This window comes from Myotis yumanensis, unplaced genomic scaffold (assembly GCF_028538775.1).
Source record: "Myotis yumanensis isolate MYYU_CA2020_CCGP unplaced genomic scaffold, mMyoYum1.0.hap1 SCAF_1, whole genome shotgun sequence".
Taxonomy (NCBI): Eukaryota; Metazoa; Chordata; class Mammalia; order Chiroptera; family Vespertilionidae; genus Myotis; species Myotis yumanensis.
In genome coordinates this window covers 136,012,454-136,033,641 of record NW_027223752.1, presented here as the reverse complement: position 1 = coordinate 136,033,641, position 21,188 = coordinate 136,012,454, and the positions used below count along the sequence as shown (strand labels likewise).

The following is a 21,188-nucleotide window of genomic DNA, read 5'->3' as shown; positions in this document are numbered from 1 at the left end:
ATGCACCCTATATTCACTGCAGTATTATTCATAATCCTTAAGCTGTAGAAGCAACTCAAGTGCCCATTAACTGATGAGTGGATAAAAAAGCAGTGGAATATTATGACTCATCCATAAAAAAGAATGAATTCCTGCCATTTGTGAGAGAATAGTTTGACCTAGAGGGTATAATGTTAGTGAAATAAGTCAGTCAGAGAAATACAAATAACATATGATTTCACTAAAAAGCAATATAAATGAACAAACAAAACAGAAGCAGACTCAGAGGTAAAGGGAACATTTTGATGGTTGCCAGAGGAGAAGAGGTTTGGGGGCGCTGGGTGAAGAAGGTGAAGAAATTGAGAAGTACAGACTGGCAATTACAATGCAGTTATGGGGATATAAATTACACCATGGGAAAGAGAGTCAATAATACTGCAATAACTACGCATGGTGTCAGGTCAGTACTAAAAATACTGGGGAAAACACTTCGCAAAGCACATGATTTTCTAACCATTATGCTGTACACCTGAGACTAATATGAAATAACTAGAATCCCGGTGCACAGATTTGTGTTCTTGCACAACCCGGGACCCCTCAGGGGATGTCAGAGAGCCAGTTTCGGCCTGATCCCTGCAGGCCAGGCCGAGGGACCCCACTGGTGCACGAATCTGTGCACTGGGCCTCTAGTATGCATATAAGATCTTTGGTTAATCTCTTCCCGCACTTCCCACTCCCCCATTCTCTCTGAGATTCATCAGTCTGTTCCATGTTCCCATTCCAATGGTTTCACTCCTGTGTTGAGCATCTGCCCAGGTCGCCAGTGCACATCATAACTACTGGCTGGGCAGCCGGTCGCTTAGGTTTCTCTTTATATATAGATATTGAATGTAAAGTCTTATTGAAAATAAATGAAATTTTGAAAACGGGGGAATAAAAGACCTGAACTGGTGGAAAGCGTTAAGAAAGGCCTGAAGGTATTTACATTACTGTTGTTTTTGAATCTGAGCTTCTACAAACTTTGCTACCAGAGAAATATACCAAATTATCACACAGATTATTACAATAATAACACATGAAGACATACTAATTAATGAGGAGTATGAAATGTCAAAGCAAATATGGATAGAAAAATGTATGTAATTTTATGCCTAGTTCAGTCCTCTGCACAATGGAACCTTTCAAAATATTTCTTATTTTGTAAACTTTATGGGGGCAAATAAGGTATTCGAAAATGGTTTGAAACTTCATCAAAATCTTGCCAACTCACAAGTTCTTGATTGTAATGCCCCTTAGCAATGAGAAGAAGTGAAAATTCCACATAGCCTCATCGTGCAGATACTTGTAGGTCAGAATAATCGCTCCCAAAACAATGCGTTTCCAGTTAGATGGGCAAATGTCGATTTCAGCATAAGATAAAAGTCTTTCTATGTAAACCTGCAAAGTAGAACACTGGTTTTTGATTCTAGTTCAGTTTAAGTGCTGTGATAAGAACTTTCAGGAATGATAGATTTCATCAGTTTTTGACATGCCTTTTATTCATAGCTTCTAGAGAGACTGCTTGGCCAGCCAAAGCCAGAGGCCAAGAAACAGTTGCAAATCAGACACTTCTACTGCCTACTTTCCCATGTGAATTTCCAGCCTGCTCACCAAAGAGTCGCTGGTTCCACTCTTGGCCCCTGTCAGGACTCATGCGGGAGGCAATCAATAGATGTCTCTCTCTCATACTGATGATTCTCTCTCTATTTCTCCTCTCCTCCCCTTTCTTTTCTACTTTCTCTGAAAATCAATGGATAAAATATCCTCTGGTGAGGATTAAAAATTTTTTTAAAGAGAGTCCCCCCAGTGGCTGCTGTGTGGTGCAGCAGGACAGGCAGTGCAAACAGGTGTGTCTGAGGCAGGTCTCTACAACTGTCAGGTATTCCTGGACTTAGTGCCTTTGTAAGAAACACACACGCACACCAAGGATAGACATTTCATATCCCCTAAGCCTCACATCTCCATCACGATTCTGTGAAATCCATCTCTGTCTTACACAACCTGAAGCTTGGTCAGTTCTGTTGGTTTCAGTTGGTAGCAGAGCTGCCAGTCTCTATCTCCCTGGTTCTCCTCTAAACCTGCCAGATAGCTGGTGAGATCTCATGATTTCTTCACATGTATTACATGTCTATTCTACAAAGAACTGGGTGAAGTTAACAGCTAAGCAAAGATTATAGAGGCAAGCTGTGATTTGCTGTTTCGTCAAAGGGTTCTTTGAAGGAGAATATGTTTACTGTCCGAGGTTATCAGATTGACAGCTCACATTAGCCAAAGGTGTTAAAACCCAACTGTATTTTAGAAAGCAAAAGGTTACTGAACATTATGTGCTATTAGTGAAAGTTTGCACCAATCTTCCAAAGCTAAATGCTCCCAGATATCCTAAGAATGAACCTCCTTGCAAGGTTCAACTGTCAACTTCTGGGAATAATTAGAGACATACACAACATTGGAAATCACTCAACTTTCCTTCATCACTTCTACAGATTTAGAATGTGCCATTACTCATTCATTTATACCACTTGCCCTCCTGTGTCAGTGGAATTGAGTTTCTCTTCTCACTGAGTTTCTCTTCACTCTTCCAGCAGTGAAGTCAATCCCATCCCTCTTCTGAAGAACACCTCCCACAATTACCTCTTCTTGAACACTTTCCTGTGCCAGAGATTCTTCCTAATATGAATATATTTATGTGGTACCCATCCCACTCCCCACAATCCCTAGACTGCCTCCTCTCTGTTTGCTCACAGTGAATGCCCTGAAGCTGCTTCTCATCTCCCACTCTCTCCTTCACCCACTGTAATCTGCCCCTGGCACTGTCACTCGACTGAAACTACTACTGCTAAGGTCATCGGTGCGTGTGCACATACAAACCAGAGCTCTTCACCCCAGCTCCCCACTCCCTACGCATTCCCTAATGTCATGTGGGGCACTGCCATTTGCCTAGGTGCTTGGCCAAAGACGTCCAATTGTGTTGACCTGTTCCAAACTGTTAGCAACTCTTGTTATTGCTGCCTGTCACTGATAGTGAGTCTGCTTCCTAGTCTATTTGTCACTTCTCACCCATGTCAATGTTATTGCCCCTGACTTCTCGGCCTCCACTCAGACTCCCAGCTACAATCATTCTCCCCAAAGCAGCCTGGATAGCTTTTGTAATCAAGAGCACTTCCCCACCCTGCTCAACTCTGCCAAAGTGTTTCCACCAAACAAATAAAAATGTCACTTTCTCCCATGGCCTGCAAGCTGCAAGGCCCAATCAGGTAGCACTTGCCCTTCTAGGTCCACATGACCTACATTCTCTCCTCCCTCATTCCACACTCTGACCACACTGGCCATACCTCACTCTTACTCAAATACCAAGTATAAGTTCCCATCTCAGAGGCTGGCACTTATTCCCTCTGCACATAACGCCAGAGCTCCTCATCTTCCTCAGTTCAGTCAGGCCAGGGTCAGATGTCATCTCTTACAGAGGCTCTTCCTGATCACCTCTCTCAAGTAGCAAGCCCCTCTCAGCATGATATCACGTCACCCTGCTGTACCTTCGTGATATTTACTACTACCTGAGATATTCACCTTTTAACAACACTCAGTTAAAGAAATATTTATCTCTTCCTCACTAGGACAGAAGCTCCTTAAAAGCAAACACTTTATTCAACCATGGCTCTCCTCTATCCTCTGCACTTAGATCTGTAAGGACTCAGCTCTGAAGGAGAAATCATCAGGCATAGCTTAGGATGCTATCGAAAACAGGGAGAAACAATAAAATAGAAGGAAGATAAGCGAGGTTCCAGAAAGAGAGTGAGGTCAAAGTGCTCAATGCTGACAAGAAGTTGCTCATTCCATAAATATCCACTAAATACCTGCTGTTGTTACTCTTCCTGCTTCCATGCACTTTTTATTCACACATTTTCTCGGTATTGGAATAGCTAATACTAATTCCCTGCCAGTAGCTCAGATTCATGCTCGAATTCCACATATTCAAACGCGTGGCCTGGTGCATCAAAAGCGTGCATGGAGGGGGGTGTTCCCTCAGCCTAGCCTACACTCTCTCCAATTGGGAAGCCCTTCGGGGATGTCCAACTGCCAGATTAGGCCCAATCCCATGGGCCTAAACTGGCAGTCGGACATCTCCCTCACAATCTGGAACTGCTGGCTCCTAACTGCTCACCTGCCTACCTGCCTGATTGCCCCTAACTGCCTCTGCCTGACTGCCTGATCACCCCTAACTGCCCTCCTCTGCTGGCCAATTTGGTTCTGACTAGTCTCTTTCTATGCCAATCAGCATCAAAAGCTCTGCTTCCTAGGCAGCCATTGCCTCCTCACACTTCACCCAGATTTGGTTCTGACTGGTCAGTTTCTATGCCAGTCAGTGTCTCTGGGTCTATCAACAGAACCTGCTCAGAAGTGCGGCACTGATGAGCAGCCCCGGTGGAGACCTGGAGAGAAATAGAGATGCTGCTGCTGGCCCGTCTTGGAGAGAAAGAGAGAGGCAAGTGTTGATCAACAGCTGCCACACAGGCTATGGATCAGACCCTGCTTCTCTCTTCAGGCCTCTCTCTGGGCCTGGTTTGCAGTCCCCTCAGCAGTCAGTGCTGGGTCATAGTGCCTGCAGCCACAGCAGTCAGTGCTGGGTCACCACGGCAACCAAGTGCTGACTGCAGGACTGACTTTCGGTTGGCTGAACCTCCGATTATGACGAACTCAGGGTTTTTATATAGTAGGATGATCTCTAGAGATGCCCCTCTGTCTCACAGGTGCATCATCTTAATGTGTTTGAAAAGCACTCACCCTCTTCTACCCCAGATTCTCTCCTTGCTGAGTTCCCTAGCTCTTCAAGTGGGAGCACCACTCCCGCCTTTGATCAGCTGTGCTCAGCACTCCAGAGGGCTGGCAGATACGTGGAAAAGCCTGTGTCTAATCCAGTGCCCACTGAGGGGACTCTATTCGGAAGCACAGGCTGCCTCTCCAAAATTCTGACTGAACACTGACGGAGGAGGCACTGCACTAAGTACTCTTCCCTCAGACCAAGCAGGAGACTTTCCCGTTTAGGATTGTCCGAGGGAGGAGTGATACAATCCCCATTCCTTCTCACTAGAATGGACCACTCATTCCAAATGACACACTCTTTCCACAGGAATCCTGGATGAATGACACAGAGCCCCTTACACAGCTGTAGCTGAGCAGACAACCAGCAAAGCCCTTTCAGGTCCTACTGGCACTAGAATCCTGGAAACATCACAGGCAGGCACAAGAGGACAGCAAGGACGGATGAACACCCATCATCCAAGGAACAGAGAACATTGGGCTCTAGTTCTCAGTCAGGACACACATTACAACTGCCTGGGGAATGCGGCCTGCGACTCAGCTTAGACCTACACTGAACCTGACACTGCCTGGGGCCCAGAAGGTTCTGTTATTGCCCCCATCCGGCCCCATCAGCACACCTTGTATGTATGCCTGTGTGCACTGCATGTGCCTATGTCTCCTGAGGTCTGGAGGGAGAAATTGGAAACCTCTCCCTCCTGCTGCCTTTGAAAACAATTGCTTTGTGGTGAAAAAAGCAAGGACATTTTAAATCATGGTGATTATTAAGCTCAAGTGTGTGAACTTTTCATCCTTTGATAGGTTTCCCTTAATAAAGTTCTGAAAGAAGAACTATCTTACCAATGTTGTTATGGCATATCCTCCTGTTGCCTTAAAGGCAATGAAGAAAGGTCGAATAAATCTGTAAATTGATTCGGGATCAGGATTATGATGAAAGAATTCCTCAGGAACCTTTTCTTCCTGAAAGAAAGCATCCATTGAAGAAAAATATTAAGTACTTTTGTAACAACCATGTTCCACTTGTGCCCATGTGCCGCTTAAAATAATTTTGATTGGGTGACATGTATTTTAGCCTTTTAAATATAAATAATGGGACCTTAAAAAACAGCGACTGAATATTGACACTCAATAAAGATAAATACAGGCACAACCTCAGAATATTTATATATTCCTTTCCACCTTCCCCTACAGTATTCTGTCGAAATGTGAACTATTTTTAGGCTCCAAAGACTTGTTGGTTATCATGTCATACTTCTCTGCAATCAACTTTGAGAATGTAACCATCAGGCTCTAAGGCTGTGCTGTGCATACAGTGCTCACCAGCCACATATTGTTATAGAGCATATCTGAAGACATTTGAAAATTTTTGTCATTCTAATTAATTCAATATTTAAATAGCTGTTTAATTGTCTTCTAGAGATCCTGACATATCTATTAGGTTTATGTACAAATATTCATATTGCTTGATGCTATTGAAAATTTTCTTTTAAAAATATACATTTTTGTTTTTCAGGCATGTTGTCCACTGTAGCTCACTAATTATACAAAGCTGAAACTCAGTTCTTACTGACCTATCCTATATAATTAAAGGGTAATAAGCAAATCGACCGAATGGCGGAAAATTGGTCGCTGTGATGCCCACTGACCACCAAGGGGCAGAGCCTCAACACAGTAGCTGACCCCTGGTGGTCAGTGTGCTCCCACAGGCGGAGTGCTGCTCAGCCAGAAGCCAGGCTGATGGCTGGCGAGCACAGTGTCTGTGGCAGGAGCCACTCCCGCCTCCGCGGCAGTGCTAAGGATGTAAGCCATCAGTCAGACATCCCCTAAGGGCTCCTAGACTGCAAAATGCACAGACTGGGCTGAGGGATCCTCCACCCCCAGTACATGAATGTCACCCACCGGGCCTCTAGTTTCTTATATAACATGAGAGGCTCAGTGCACAAAATCCGTGCATGGGTGGGTGGCTCTCAGCCTGTGCCCTCTCACAATCTGGGACCCCTCACGTAGGGTCCCTAGGCTTGACTGGTGATGAGGCCCTATTGGGGCTTACCTTCTCCTGGCTACGGGCAGCTGGCCATGCCCCCATTCCTGCCACTGCTTGCCATTGGTGTGGCATTGCCAACCCCTACCCCATCACTTGGCATCTCCCTCTGCGGACAACAGGCGTGGGGTGTGATCATTGGCTGGCCTGGGATTTCCCTCTGCGGGGTGATCACTGGCTGGCCCTGCACACCCACCACCACATTGCTAGCCAGTGGGATGGGCCTCCCTCTGTGGGTTGATTGATTGTAGGGGCCCCCAGATCAATCACTCTGCAGAGGGTGGCCCTGCCCACACACAACAGTGCTGTCTGTAGGGGTAGCCTGGATCTTCCTCTTTAGGACAATTAGTCGTGGGGCTCTGCCCACCCAGCTGGGGCTCCACAAATGGTCACCGCCCAGAGGATGGCCTGGGCCTCCCTCATTGGGGCGATCACGGAGTGCCACCCCACCCCGATCGATCGCCCCGCCAGCCAGAGGCATGTGTCTCCCTCTTTGGGGCCTTGGCCTCCCTCTGTAGGGCGATCATGGGGCGATGGCTGGGCCCCCTGACCAATCACATTGCACCCACCTTGGCAGGCCTGGCACCAGTGTGTGTCATAGCATGGTCATCCAAAGTTCATCTGGAAGGTCGTTCTGCTGTTTGGTTGTTTGGTCGGTTTGCATAGTACACTTTTATTATTATAAACTAGAGGCCTGGTGCATGGATTTGAGCACAGGTGGGGTCCCGCGGCCTGGCCTACGGGGATCAGGCCAAAGCCAGCTCTCCAACATCCCTCGAGGGCTCCCGGACTGTGAAAGGGTGCAGGTCAGGCTGAGGCACCCCTCACCCCAGTACACAAATGTTGTGCACTGGGCCTCTAGTTTCTTATATAACACTAGAGGTCTGATGCACAGATTTGTGCACAGGTGGGCTCCCCTGGTCTGGCCTGCAGGGATCAGGCTGAAACCGCTCTCCAACATCCCCCAAACGGTCTTGGATTGCAAGAGGGCAGTTCTCGGGGTTACACACCCCAGAATCGACTCCCTCCTCTCTGATTGCGGGTTCATCACCTGAGAACCACAGCTGCCAAGTCACAGCAACTCAGTAGCATCTGCATTGAGTGTCAGCCCCCTGTTGGTCAGTTGGTGCCATAGCTACCAGTTAGACAGTCGCTTATGCTTTTATATATAGAGATTGCTTTTGTAAAATAATTTGATACAACATGTGATGGGGAAGAAAACTTAAAGGAAGGTAATGTGAACTCCAAGCTGGAGAAAGTAATTTTTTACTAGTGATTAATTTTGAAGCAAATCAGCATGGAATAAGCACAACTGTCTGAGAGAAAAGGACAACCTCAATACAACTGGCACTTACTGTGACAGGATGGAGTCTCTCATCAAAAATGTCCTTGGATCTATTTGCATCTCTAGAAAACAAGAACGTGATTGAAAAAAAACTAATCCAGGAATTGTTGTGTTAGCAACACATCTGCTGGGAGTAGAGGGGGGTGGAGGGAGCTTAACCTTCAACAAAGAAAGTCCTTCTACAAATTCTTCTCTTAGATCCCGTAGGAATTTTCTGACCTCTTTTTATTCAGCACATCAAATTCTCTGAAATTTTTTCTACAATGACCTGTCAGAGCTGCCTTTATAAGCATTGACCCTCCCTAATAGGCAACGCTAGGCAACCAAATCGATGGCCAGTCCTCTAACCTCTCATTGGCAGACACAGGAACATTTTACAACGCAGTAGTAGTGGGCAATTCTTCATGTGAGAATGAGATTCCTGTTTTTTTTTTTCCACTGTTTTTTCTCTTACTAGTTTCCTATATTATATTCTTCTTGATTCTTTACAATAATCTGAGGTTAAAATTTGCCTTTGTATTTTAGAAGTGACCACTCTATTGATTTGAGGGGGAAAAATGGATTGGCTGCCTCCTATACATGGAACTGGAAAACTAGCTATGTGGCCTTACAGTATTGAACCTACAACCTAGGTATGTGCTGCCCTAACTTGGAATCAAACCTGCCAGCTTTTGGTGTACAAGACAATGCTCCAACCAACTGAGTGAGGGAAACCAGTCTTCTGGGGGTTTTTAGGTTTAATATTCCACACTACTACACTCTGCTCATTTACACAGTGGTTCTCCAAGTGTGTTTTGCAAGCTTCAGTGGTTCCACTAGACCATTTCCAGGAGACCCAGGAGGCCAAAACTGTTTGTATAGAAATATTAAGGCACTGCCTGCATTTACACTGACATTTGCAATGACTGGATAAAAACCAAAGTCAGTAAAACTGGTTTCTGAGCAAGAATCAAGGCAGGGGTCCCAATCTGTGCTAGTAGTTATTCTATTCTTCACTGCCACTTGTTGACAAGAAATATGCTTTACTTAAGCACATCTTTGATAAAGCAGTGACAATGAATAATGTAATTAAAAGTTGAATCTTCTTTTTATACTCTACAGTGGTTCTCAACCTTCTGGCCCTTTAAATACAGTTCCTCATGTTGTGACCCAACCATAAAATTATTTTCGTTGCTACTTCATAACTGTAACGTTGTTACTGTTATGAGTTGTACTGTAAATATCTGATATGCAGGATGGTCTTAAGTGACCCTTGTGAAAGGATCATTTGACCGCCAAAGGGGTCGTGACCCACAGGTTGAGAAATGCAGCAAGGGGAAGTATGCATTAAGCATTTCTGCATACTGAAATGTGGTTGTTAAGGAAAAGCACTTGGAATTAGTTGTGAGATGAATGCCCTACTGTTCTCAGAGAATAATATTTTTATTTGATAATACAAGTGTCGTGCACTCAAGACTGAAAAGTGAGTCTGTCACTTCCAGGAAAATAACTTATACATTTCTTGCCAATTGCACAGTTCCAGCTATCAAGCTCAAAATCAAGATTGGGGAAAACTTGTATCCTTTTTGTAACCTAACAGTTTTTCAATACCTAAAGTTTTTTCTGGGAAGACTGGTGGTTATGTGATGCTACCTAACAAAAGTGAGTTTTGATACTGTAAAAAGAAATGTGAGCTGATACTTTCCAAATGACCAATGCACAATGTTATTTGAAAATTGCTTACAATTTAAGAGATTCATTTAGCATAGAAGATGTATGCATGGGTACTAATTTAACAGAGACCTTAGTACAAGTTCAAGGATAGGATTTAAAATTCCATTGTAACTAATTTCAGAAGACAGGTTCTGTAGACTTCTGGTATAGTATCAAAGAATATCCAAAATTATCTGAAGGCTTTGAAAATACAAACTTTTCTAGCCATAAAGATACATGAGGCTGGGTCTGCATATTGTTTATTCAAAACAAATTATTGAAATGACTGAGGTAATCACTAAGGATTGAAGACAGGGTGTAAGTGAGAATCAGCTGTCTTCTGTTGAACCAGACATAAAGAGATTTGCAAAATGTAAATAAGTGACACAATTTCCATTCGACCAATTTATTGTGGAAAATGATTCTCTTTTATAAAGAATTTTGTTACCACTATGACTTGCTTTCAGGGGTGTTTCTGCCCCCCAGGAAACATTCGGCCATGGTGGATACAGCTTTTGTTGTCAAAATGGGGCCTGGGAAGATTATGCTACTGGCATCTAGTGGGGAGAGGGCAGGGAAGCTGTAAACACCCTGTAACGCTCAAGGCAATCCGCCACAACAAAGCAGTATCCTGCTCAAAATTTCAACAGTGCTATAAAAACCATGTTTCAACATACAAGGAATTCATTTTTAAATTCTCAATTTTAATTTCTAATACAGTAAATATCAATATAACCCACATAAACAAATTTTCTTCAGGATCCTCAATAACTTATGCATTAGGAGTACTAAGACTAAAACAAATGGTTCATTTCAACAATGTAATAAGAGCACTATAGCTTACTCCAATAATATCCATAGTTAAAATCTAACACTAACTTTATATCTTGTAAGTTTATTAGCTAGAATAACAAGACTGGTTTTAAAACTCACCTCTTCTTTATGTGGTAATATATTGCTAGTGCCAGGCTGTGGAGAAAAGAAAAAGTAACAATTGACTTTATGTCAGGTCTGAAGACAGGTTTGAAAAGGGTTGTGGTGGGGGAAGACCATCCCCGCTGCCCAGTGGCCATGAGATCCTCATTCAGAAAGTATCACCCAAGCACTTTCTGCCTTGTGGTAGTTCTTTGTCAGTTACTAAAATTAGGAAAACCAAAATGCTAAGGAATATGCTGTTAGAAGACATGTTTTGGGTGATCATTATAACATATAAGTTATTACACTCTTGCCCTATCTTTTGCCTTTCTACTCAGAGAACCTTTCATCCTGTACAAGTTAGATCTACTTGCACACATGCTTAAATTTAAGCCACAGTAGTTTTTCCACCTGCCCACCTATTTTCCTTCTTCCCCTAAAGTTAAATAAAATGCTCTATACCGAAGAGTATCATTTAAGGTCACTTTTACATAATTGTTAAGAAAATGTAATGGCAAATATAAGAATGCAATGAAGTAAAATTATACACCGTGTAGTATTAAAAACATTTATTTCCATATTAGTTTAAATAAAATTTTAATGAGCAGATGTAAGTCCTCACATACTGCGTAAGTTCCTATATCCCTATGTTATTCCCAGATGCTGTGTAACATGAAACAAAGGAGTGCTGTAGATCAAGTTATATGCTTTTTCTCTTTGCCCCAAATGTCAGAAATGAAGCTCCAAATAATTGAGGAAAAGCAAATCTGAATTTTATAACTAGGTTATAGAATATTAGCAGTTGTACAAAGGCCTGTAGCATTGTTAGCATCAAAGATGGGCACTTCTGTAGTGCTTCAAACAGTTTCATCTTCAAAATGATTTTAAAATCATAGAATTTGAAGCATATAAGCTGAAAGGAACCAATGAACTTGTGATGATATTTAACTCAACAACCCATTTTACAGAGAAAGTAACCAAGGCTTAAAACTGACTTGCTCAAGGTCCCACCAAGAGTGAGAAGCAGTTCTCCTTCTTCTACCCTCTACCCAGGCAGTGTGGTTCCCAAGCTTGGCTGTGCATTGGGATCATCAGAGGAGTTTTACAAACTGCCTTCTTCCACCTTGAGATGCTCTGATTTAACGGGCATTGGTTAACTTTGGAAGCTTCTCGGGTGATCCCAAATGCTTTTCTCCACATAAAAATGCCTTCCATCCCTCCTCAGCTTATCAGAAGTCTTGTGAGAGTGACAGAGTGTGTTAGGGAAGGAGAAATGGAATGCATGTTTTTAGAGACACATTTAGACAAAAATTGCGTAAGTGATTCTAATAAGGCTCACCCATCCCATTGAGAACAATGCACTATTACCCCAGAATAAACATTTTTTCAAAACCATTCCTAAAAGCTAATGAGCTCTATTAATATTCCAACTAAACCTTTAATTTACCAATAGTAAATGTACTGAATGATCATTTTCAAAACTTGATAAGAGCAAATGAAAATTTACTGTACTTCCAAAAATTAGACGAATTTGGAGGGAAAAGGCGTAACACCCACTTGTCTAAGTAAGGCTAATCTTCAGAACAACTCTTGAATTATATATTGTAACACCAGAATCATCTAATTCAAAAGAAGCTATGAAATGCAGCCAGAAAGGACTGGTTTTTACTCCCGGATTTAGTGGCCAGACTGAAGAAAAAGACTCAGTGATTGTGAGTTGGTGCCAAAGCTCAGGACTTTAGAGAGAGACGGGCTCCAGTTTTGCTGAAACTCAATTTGATCTCTACTGTTGTTATGAGAGAAGAAACTTACATTATTATGATTGTGAACTGGCTGTTATAATTAAAGTAGAAGTTACTGAGAATTTAAGTAGCCAAAAAAGCTGATACAATATAAACAAAATTAAGTTTATAAATAAATTATGTCTTAGGACTGAAAAATAAAATCAGGAATGAGGATTTTAATATTTTCAGGTAGAATTTCCCAAACTGTGTTCTGGAAAGTCAACCCTCTCATCCTGGAGAGACACCAATAATGATCCTTGGACAGCGCCAATGTGATTCAGGAAGCTCTACATCCAAGTTTTGGTTTGATTTTGCTCTTAAGTAAGCTTGAAAGTTTCATATTAGGGTGTTTTTAAAGTGCATCTCCAATTGTGGACTATGAACTCACAGAATTTAATGAATAGTTTTCATCATCATGACACTGTTATGTTTGCTGAAGCGTAAACCTGACTGTGACTATGTTTCCCAAACTTCACCTCTCTCATGATTTTGCTATATATGGATCGATATAATGTAGTTTCTTGAAGATGTGTAAATATATATCTATACATATATATATATGACTAAATTTAATTCATCTATGAAATTAAAACCTCAGTTGAACAAATTTAACCCTCAAAGAAATTATTTTGAAAAGTTGTTCCTTTAGACTGCTTTGATGCATTTTTCCTGGAAGGAGAGTGCATTTCAATATAGAAATAGTGCAGGAAAAAAGAAAGTAGGATGGGGGAAACCTGACACAATCCAATGAACTGTAATTGCAGATACACTCTGGTGCCAGTAGGGGACAAGCTGTCCCTTCTTCCAAGAGCAGCTTCCAGGGTAGTACACATGGTTTTAGGCCTGTATCTCATGAAGAAATACTCTATTCCAGAAACATTCGGTAAAACGCACCTCTCCTTTCATTGGTTCAACAATGTGTCAGGAACAGTAATGCCTCAAGTAAAGATAAACACTTTGGGGGGGATTTTTTAATTGTTAAGTGGGTTTCCCTTCTTCCATCCACTCTAAGATTAAAATGGAAGTGGAAATCTATAATAATAAAAGGATAATATGCTAATTAGACCAGACAGCCAAAGACCTTCCGGACATCCTTCCAATGACCTTCCGGATGAAGCAGGGGCTGTGAGGGCTGAGGCAGCTGCCATGGCTGAGAGGGCTGAGCCCCTTGCACGAATTTCGTGCATCAGGCCTCTAGTCAATATATAATTGACACCAGTGTTTTAACCTGAGCACTGAAAAGGACAATAAAATGAAAGTTTATATGGGCAGGATAAGGGTTCTGTCCCCTATTTGTACTCACCACTGCAAGGTGATTTTCAAATCAGACTGAGAAATAGTGCTGTCTACAAATACTGTAGCACACGAGCTGTACTTTTCCCTAAGGTGACCAGGAGACACCTGAAGGGGAAGGGGAAGAGGAGAAAATATCACAGTAAGTTAAACCTACAAAAGTGTGTTTTTCCTTGGTTAAAATGTCAGACAATTAAGCATTACAATTGTTCTCATACCCTATGAACTGCTTCAGTGCAATACCATGTGCAGCTCTACAGTAAACACACTGCATGCTCTCACTTCCAATGATGAGAATTGACGAGGGGGTCATAAAATGCTGCCCTTGACATACTACCTATAATCCAACTTGGCAAACACCTTTGATTAATTCCCTTTATAACAATGTAAAACATTTAAAATAAGATTTTAGTGTTTTTTCCTTGAGAAATGAATCCTGCCAAGATTTCTATTTCTACTATTTATTTTCTACATTAAGACATACTGCCTTCTATAATATTGAAGCAAGAGCTTTTACTGAAGTACATAAAAGCAAATAATAAATGTTAGTTCAGGAGACAGTGTGAAAAATACATGTATCTGAGGCAGAGGTGTGTGTGTGCTGGGGCTGGCCTGCGGCTCACAAGTTAGGGACCAGAGTTCTCTCTGGGCCTCAGTTTCCTTACCTTGAGAATTAAAAAGTATTGTTTTAAGATTCTCTCACATCCAAAAATAGATCAAACAACTCTGAGAATTTAACTCTCTCCTCATGCTGAAATAAGACTATTATTACATTACTCAAAAGAGAACCTCAGATAATACGGTACTTAACATGATATTACGAATTCTACTAGAGGCCTGGTGCACAAATTTATGCACAGGTAGGGGTCGCTTGGCCTGGCCGCTGATCAGGACTGATTGGGGCCACCTTGCCCAGTCCTGATCCTGGCTGATCAGGGCCGACCAGCCAGGGTGAGGGACTATGGGAGGTTGGCCGGCCGTGGGAGGTTGGCTTTGGGAGCACACTTAACACCAGGGGCAGTTTCTGATTTGAGTGTCGGCTCCCTTGTGGACAGTGGGCATCATAGCGATTGGATGATTGGTTGTAACGGTCTCTTAGGCTTTTATATATATATATATCTATATATATCTATCTATCTATATATATAGATAGATAGATAGATATATATAGATATATATATATATAGATATATATATATAATCTAGATCCAATGAACAAATTCATGTACGAGTAAGGTCCCTCATTCAGGGTCAATTGGGGCTGTGGGAGGTTGGCAGGGGGGACAGGCCATGAAAGGTTGGCTAGCCACCCTGATCGGGGCCATTGGGGGCAGCTGACCAGGGGGAGAGGTCATTGGAGGTTCCAATCAGGACCATTGGGGCCAGCTGGAGGGAGGAAACGTGGGACGGTGGTCGGCCGGCCTTGGGGAACGGCCATGGGAAGTTGGTTGGTCAGCGGGAGGTGCTGCAAAGGGTTGGCTAGTCACTCAGGGCGAGGGCTTGTGGGAGCTTGCCAGGCCCAGGGGAGAGACTGTGGGAGATTGGCCAGGCCATCGGGGCCATCAGGCTGGCTGGCCGGTGGGGGGAGGGTTTGTGGGACGTTGGCTGTGGAAGCACACTGACCACCATGGAGCAGCTCCTGCATTAAGTGTCTGCCCCCTCGTGGTCAGTATGCATCATAGCTACTGGGTGTTCTGTTGGTTAGGCTTTTATATATATAGATTCCCTAAGCTACATGATACTTATCAGGACCCTACCTTACTCAGATGCTCTCTCTGACTACAAGGCCTTTTTCTTCCACTTTTTCTCAGCAAGGTTAACCCCACTTCCCATCTACCTCCAGGACACTTTTGCCAACAGCCACACGAAACAACTGCTCCTTTCTCTACTCTCACACATCTGAGTTACTACTTGTTACTCGGTATCAACAGCTTCCAGGGCATCCCCCTCATAAAAAAGTGAGCTTCTCTAGGGAAGACAGGACTTTCACTCCTCTTATACCCCCAATCTGCTGAGCACCGAATCTTGGGCAAGTTAGGAGTGGGACAAGTGCTTGACCAATTACCTAAAATCAATTGCAACTGGAAGGCGAATCCTACTACAGATCTAAATTAGAATTTACCTGCAGTGGTGTCAGAGGTATGACAATGATTTTTTGAGATATCCTAGAGAATAAATTAGAAATATTCATGTCTTTTAGAAGTATCCATTGATTTGTTAAGAGCCTAACAATACAGCAATAATCAAATACGGAAAGAGCCCAAACGATGTTACAAAAATCCTCTTAGAGTAAAACCAAAACCCAATTCTAGTCACTGTAAGTAGTTGAAAGTAATAGTAGTATTCTTTAATATGACAGAATACCAACAATTTTAATAAGCTTCATTTTGTTAGTGGCAAAATGGCACCAGAGTTTTGACTTTTGTCGTTGAGTTTTGCTGAGGAAGAATTTAGAGCCAAGAACTTAAATTATAAGAGAAAGTATATTTAGAAAGTCACAGAGGTAGAAGTGAGCCAGTGTTCCTGCGTGGGCTCCACACACAAGTTACAGAGGCAGAAGAAGGGCCCCTGGAACTTAGAAGAAAGAAAGGAAGAATATACACGCCCGGGGGAACAAGAGGGGGAAGGCATGGGCATGCTCCAGGTTGAGAGCACCTGAGAAGAGGGCGGGGAAAACTACAGGCATGCTCAAGGGAGAGAGAGCACAGGTGCTGGGTCCTTCATCTTAAGGGCTTTTACCTAAAGGCAGAAATTTTAGGGACGGTCTTAGGGGACCTAAGCTGGGCCTGAAGCTGAAACCAACTGAGGCCTAGATATTACTTGTACTTTGACCAAAACTCTGTCTCTAAGCTCAGCAGACCTGAGGCTTTGTTACTAAGGTTGTTAGAATCAGGCCAGGACTTCTTTTGTCCTCAGGGCTTAATGCTATGGGAGTCAGGATGCAAGGGCATGCATGCAAGTTGTATGAGACTATTCTCTGTGACCATTGTTTCTCTTCAAGGGTGTCAATATGCTGGGGGAGGAAAGGTGAGGGGACCAGAGATATGAAAGTTCAAGTGTTGTAAACTGCATGACCTGTGATATGCTAAGGGAGGAAAGGTCACCCTTGGGTGAGGTCCCACCCTACAATACTTGGTTTCCCAGTTTTGCCCATTGCTAGGCACCAACAGCTTTCTACTTTGGTGACATACTTGGCCTATCGTTCCTACTCTGTTCGTGTCTGCCTAACTGCCTACTGTATCAGTTTTCTTGTGTTATTATAAACTAATTCAGATAATCCTTCTTTCCTCATATTCCTATAAACTAGCTTTCATCATGCTGTCATACTTTCCCACCAGTGTGCCCCTCATATACACAAAAGACAGGTAGGGAGATTATCCGGTTGATATCATTTAAAATACAGAGCATTTAAAAACTGCCAGTATCCAATAATCAGAAATATCTTTATATTATACTAGAGGCCAGATACACAAAATTCATGCAGGAGTAGGCCTTCCTTTCCCTTGCTGCCAGCACCAGCTTCCCTCTGGCACCCGGGACCCAGGCTTCCCTCACAGCCCTGGCTTCATCTGGAAGTTGGTTGTCCGGGAGGATGTGGGGTCAAATTAGCATATTATACCTTTATCATTATAGATATAATATCATTTTGCCTGTTTCAGATGCTTCCCTTTAAAGCCACTGACTCCTCAGTAACCATAGGCTCCAGATGGCATAATTTGAAAACAATCACTCTTTGGAGGAACAAATTCTCCTTCCAGCTAGAAATAAATTAACTATAGCTAAAACTCTGATATATTTCTTAAGCCATGCAGTTAACATATTCTTTACTTTTGGGATCTCATCAGACAAATACAGCATAAAATATGAAAACTCAATTCAAATACTTTTTTACTAAATGGAAGGTTTACTACTATACAGCTGCAATATGGCATATAATACACCATAATAAAGTCAATTATGACCAGAAACCTATATAGGGGGAGTAAAAAGAATAGGAAAAAATGCACCAAAATATAGACTAGTTAGTAAAACTTTGGGTGATATTTGCTCCCATTTCCTCTATTTAAAATTTTTTCCATTATAAATGTACATTGTGTTCTATTTGAAAATAGTGCTAAAACACTGAAAATTTTTAATCAGACATGGGCTCACAGGTCTATGGGGGTTCATTTAGTAAAGCAACACTTTACAGTATAGTACTGTTAGGTCCAATCAAAGCAACACTGAGTACTTCCCCATCAGTCCAGGTCTACTCCCAATTTTTCAAAATTTCCAGTACCAAGTATCTAGTACCCACTATGGTGGCAGAATTAAACCTCGTAGCAAATCCTGGATATACTGGCTGCCAGATGATTATGTTCCTCTCATCTTGCTTGAATATGTAAAACAATTGTTCTTTATGGTTAAAACTTTACTGTTGCTAGCATACAACCTCAATAAACTCCACAGAAAAACATAGAGATAAAAATGCAAATACTAAAAAAGAATCAAAGAGCCTAACTGCCAATGATAAGGTAGTCTTTATAGTTATTGCAGTAGGTCACTAAAATACACAAGGCAAAAATCCTACTGTATGTTCACTCATTCAGAACAAATGGTAGAATAGATTGACTTTTACAATCTTTTCAAGAAAGGGAAGGGGTTCCTTAGATTTACTTATTTATTATTATTATTGTTTTTTATTGTCTAAAGTTTTACATGTCTACTTTTTCCCCAATTGACTCCCCATGTCATTCCCACCCCTGGTGGGCAAGCCCCTACTGCCCCAGTGTCTGTGTCCATTGGTTATGCTAATATGTATGCAAAGAAGTCCTTTGGTTTCTCTTCTTAACCCCTCGCCCCCCTCCCCGTTGCTATTTGTCTCTGGATCTACTTTTGTTTATCAAATTATGTTCATCATTATATCATACATATGAGTGAGATCATATGATATTTATCTTTCTCCGACTGGCTTATTTCGCTTAGCATAATGCTCTCCAGTTCCATCTGTGCTGTTGCAAATGGTAAAAGTTCCTTCTTTTTTATAGCAGCACTAGAGGCACGGTGCATGAAATTTGTGCACTGGGGGTGGTGTCCCTCGGCCGAGATGCACATTCTCCAATCTGGAACCCCTCACGGATGTCTGACTGCTCGTTTAAGCCCAATCCATACACCGGCAGTTGGACATCTCTTTCACAATCTGGGACTGCTGGCTCCTAAGCACTCGCCTGCTTGCCTGCCTGATTGCCCCTAACTGCTTCTGCCTGCTGGCCTGATCACCCCCAACTGCCCTCCCCTGCCAGCCTGATTGCCCCCAACTGCCCTCCCCTGATGGGCTGATCTTGCCCTCAATGGCCCTCCCCTGCTGGCCTGGTTGCCTCCAACTGCTCTCCCCTGCCAGCCTGATCTCACCCCCAACTGCCCTCCCCTACCAGCCTGATTACCCCTAACTGCATCTGCCTTGGCCCCCACCACCATGGCTTTGTCCAGAAGGAAGTTGGATATCCAGAAGATGGTGAGTCAACCCATTATAATTCACATATTACCCTCTCATTAGATTATATAGGATAGGATTGCTTTAAGGCGGGGGCGGGGGGGGAGGGGGAAGGGAAGCCTTTTTCAGCAGGAGGAGATGCACTTGGCAGACAAAAATACATAATCACTATATCTTGATTGAGAGCCAGCCCTATGCACTGTACAGCCAAACTGGTCATTAAAAAATTGAACCACTTTCTTACACCTTCCACCAAACAAACTTTGCCCTTAAAACCTCTCCTCAGTCCCCACCTTAAGATCTGCCTTCACAGTTCATCCAGATTAGGTTTTGATTGGTTGGTTTCTATGCCAGTCAGCTTCAAAATCTTTGCCTCCTAGGCAGCCATTGGGTCCAGATTATGTTCTGATTGGTCAGTTTCAATGCCAGTCAGCCTCAAAAGCTCTTCCTCCTAGGCAGCCAATGGCTCTTCTCAGTTCACCCAGATTTGTTTGATTGGTCAGTTTCTATGCCAGTCAGCATCTCTGGGCCTATCTCCGGGCCTGATCAGAGAGGTGTGGCTGACCAGCAGTCACCCAGGCTTCTGGCAAGCAGGCTGAACTGCTGACCTCTCAGAGAGAGAGAGCTGCAGCTGCTGGTGAGGCCCAGAGAGAGAGAGGCAAGGGCTGATCAGCAGCTGCCATGGAGGCTGTGTATCAGACCCTGCTTCTCTCTCTGGGCCACACAAGCACCTACAGCAGCTGATCAGCCCTGTGTCTCCCGTTTTCTGAGAGGTCAGCAGTTCAGCCCGCTCGCCAGTCCCTGCTCACCCGAACCTGCTGCGTATGAAGTGTGGTGTTTGGTCATCCCTTCAGTTGTTTTGTACATTATGGTCCCTGGCTCTTTATATATATAGACTAGTAGCCCGGTGCAGAAATTCATGCATGGGGGAGGGTGGGGAAAGGGGACTCTCATCCTGATTGGCTGGTGAGGGTAGCGGAGGGGACGGTACCAGAGTTGGCGAAAGTCCTGAGAGCCCCTGGGTGTAGCTTGGCGTGCCTCCTGGGGCTGGTGAAGGTCCCAGGAGCCCACGGCCGTGGCCACCGTCGCCTCCTGGGGCACTTGACACAGGCATATGCAAATTAACCGCCATCCTTGTTGGATATTTTGCATAGTCACTCAGATTGGCTTGTGGGTGAGGCTTGTGGGCGTGGCTCAGGCATAGCAGAGAGATCGTTAATTTGCATGTTTCTCTCTTATTATATAGGATAATGAACTCACAGAAAGAGAAATGAAAAAAAAATCCCATTTATCCATGCACCAAAAAAATTAAGATAACTGGGAATAAATTTAACTAAGGAGGTAAAAGACCTCTACTCAGAAAGCTATAGGACATTGAAAAAAGAGATAGAGGAAGAGCTAAACAAATAGAAGAACATATTATGTGCATGGATTGGTAGAATCAACACCATTAAAATGTCCATACTACCCAAAGCAATCTACAGATTCAATGCAATCCCCATTAAAATACCATTTGCACATTTCAAAGATCTATAACATACATTCTTAAAATTTATATGGAATAAAAAAAGACCCTGAATAACCACAGCAATGCTGAGAAAGAAGAACAAAGTTGGAGGGATCACAATACCAGAAATGAAGCTATATCAGCAAGACATGGTTCTCACAACTGCCTGGTACTGGGACAAGAAAAGACATATAGACTAATGGAATAGAACAGAGAACCCAGGGTTACTCAGATTTAAGTTCAATAGCAAAGGCTAGAAAAATTATCATGCCTAGGAGTCTAGGTGACAACTCAAACCTTAC

General features: G+C 43.0%; 1 protein-coding gene across 1 annotated transcript in view; it reads right to left on the bottom strand.

The window, feature by feature from the left end:
• Positions 1-21,188, bottom strand: part of LOC139016085 (cyclin-Y-like protein 1) — a 40,409-nt gene that overhangs the window by 3,190 nt on the left and 16,031 nt on the right. Inside the window, exons 4-8 of the mRNA XM_070423720.1 lie at positions 13,917-14,014; positions 10,848-10,883; positions 8,233-8,284; positions 5,677-5,796; positions 1,250-1,416 (exon numbers count right to left, since the gene is read on the bottom strand). Coding sequence (XP_070279821.1) covers positions 1,250-1,416; positions 5,677-5,796; positions 8,233-8,284; positions 10,848-10,883; positions 13,917-14,014 — 473 coding nt within the window. The remainder of the gene's footprint in view (positions 1-1,249; positions 1,417-5,676; positions 5,797-8,232; positions 8,285-10,847; positions 10,884-13,916; positions 14,015-21,188) is intronic.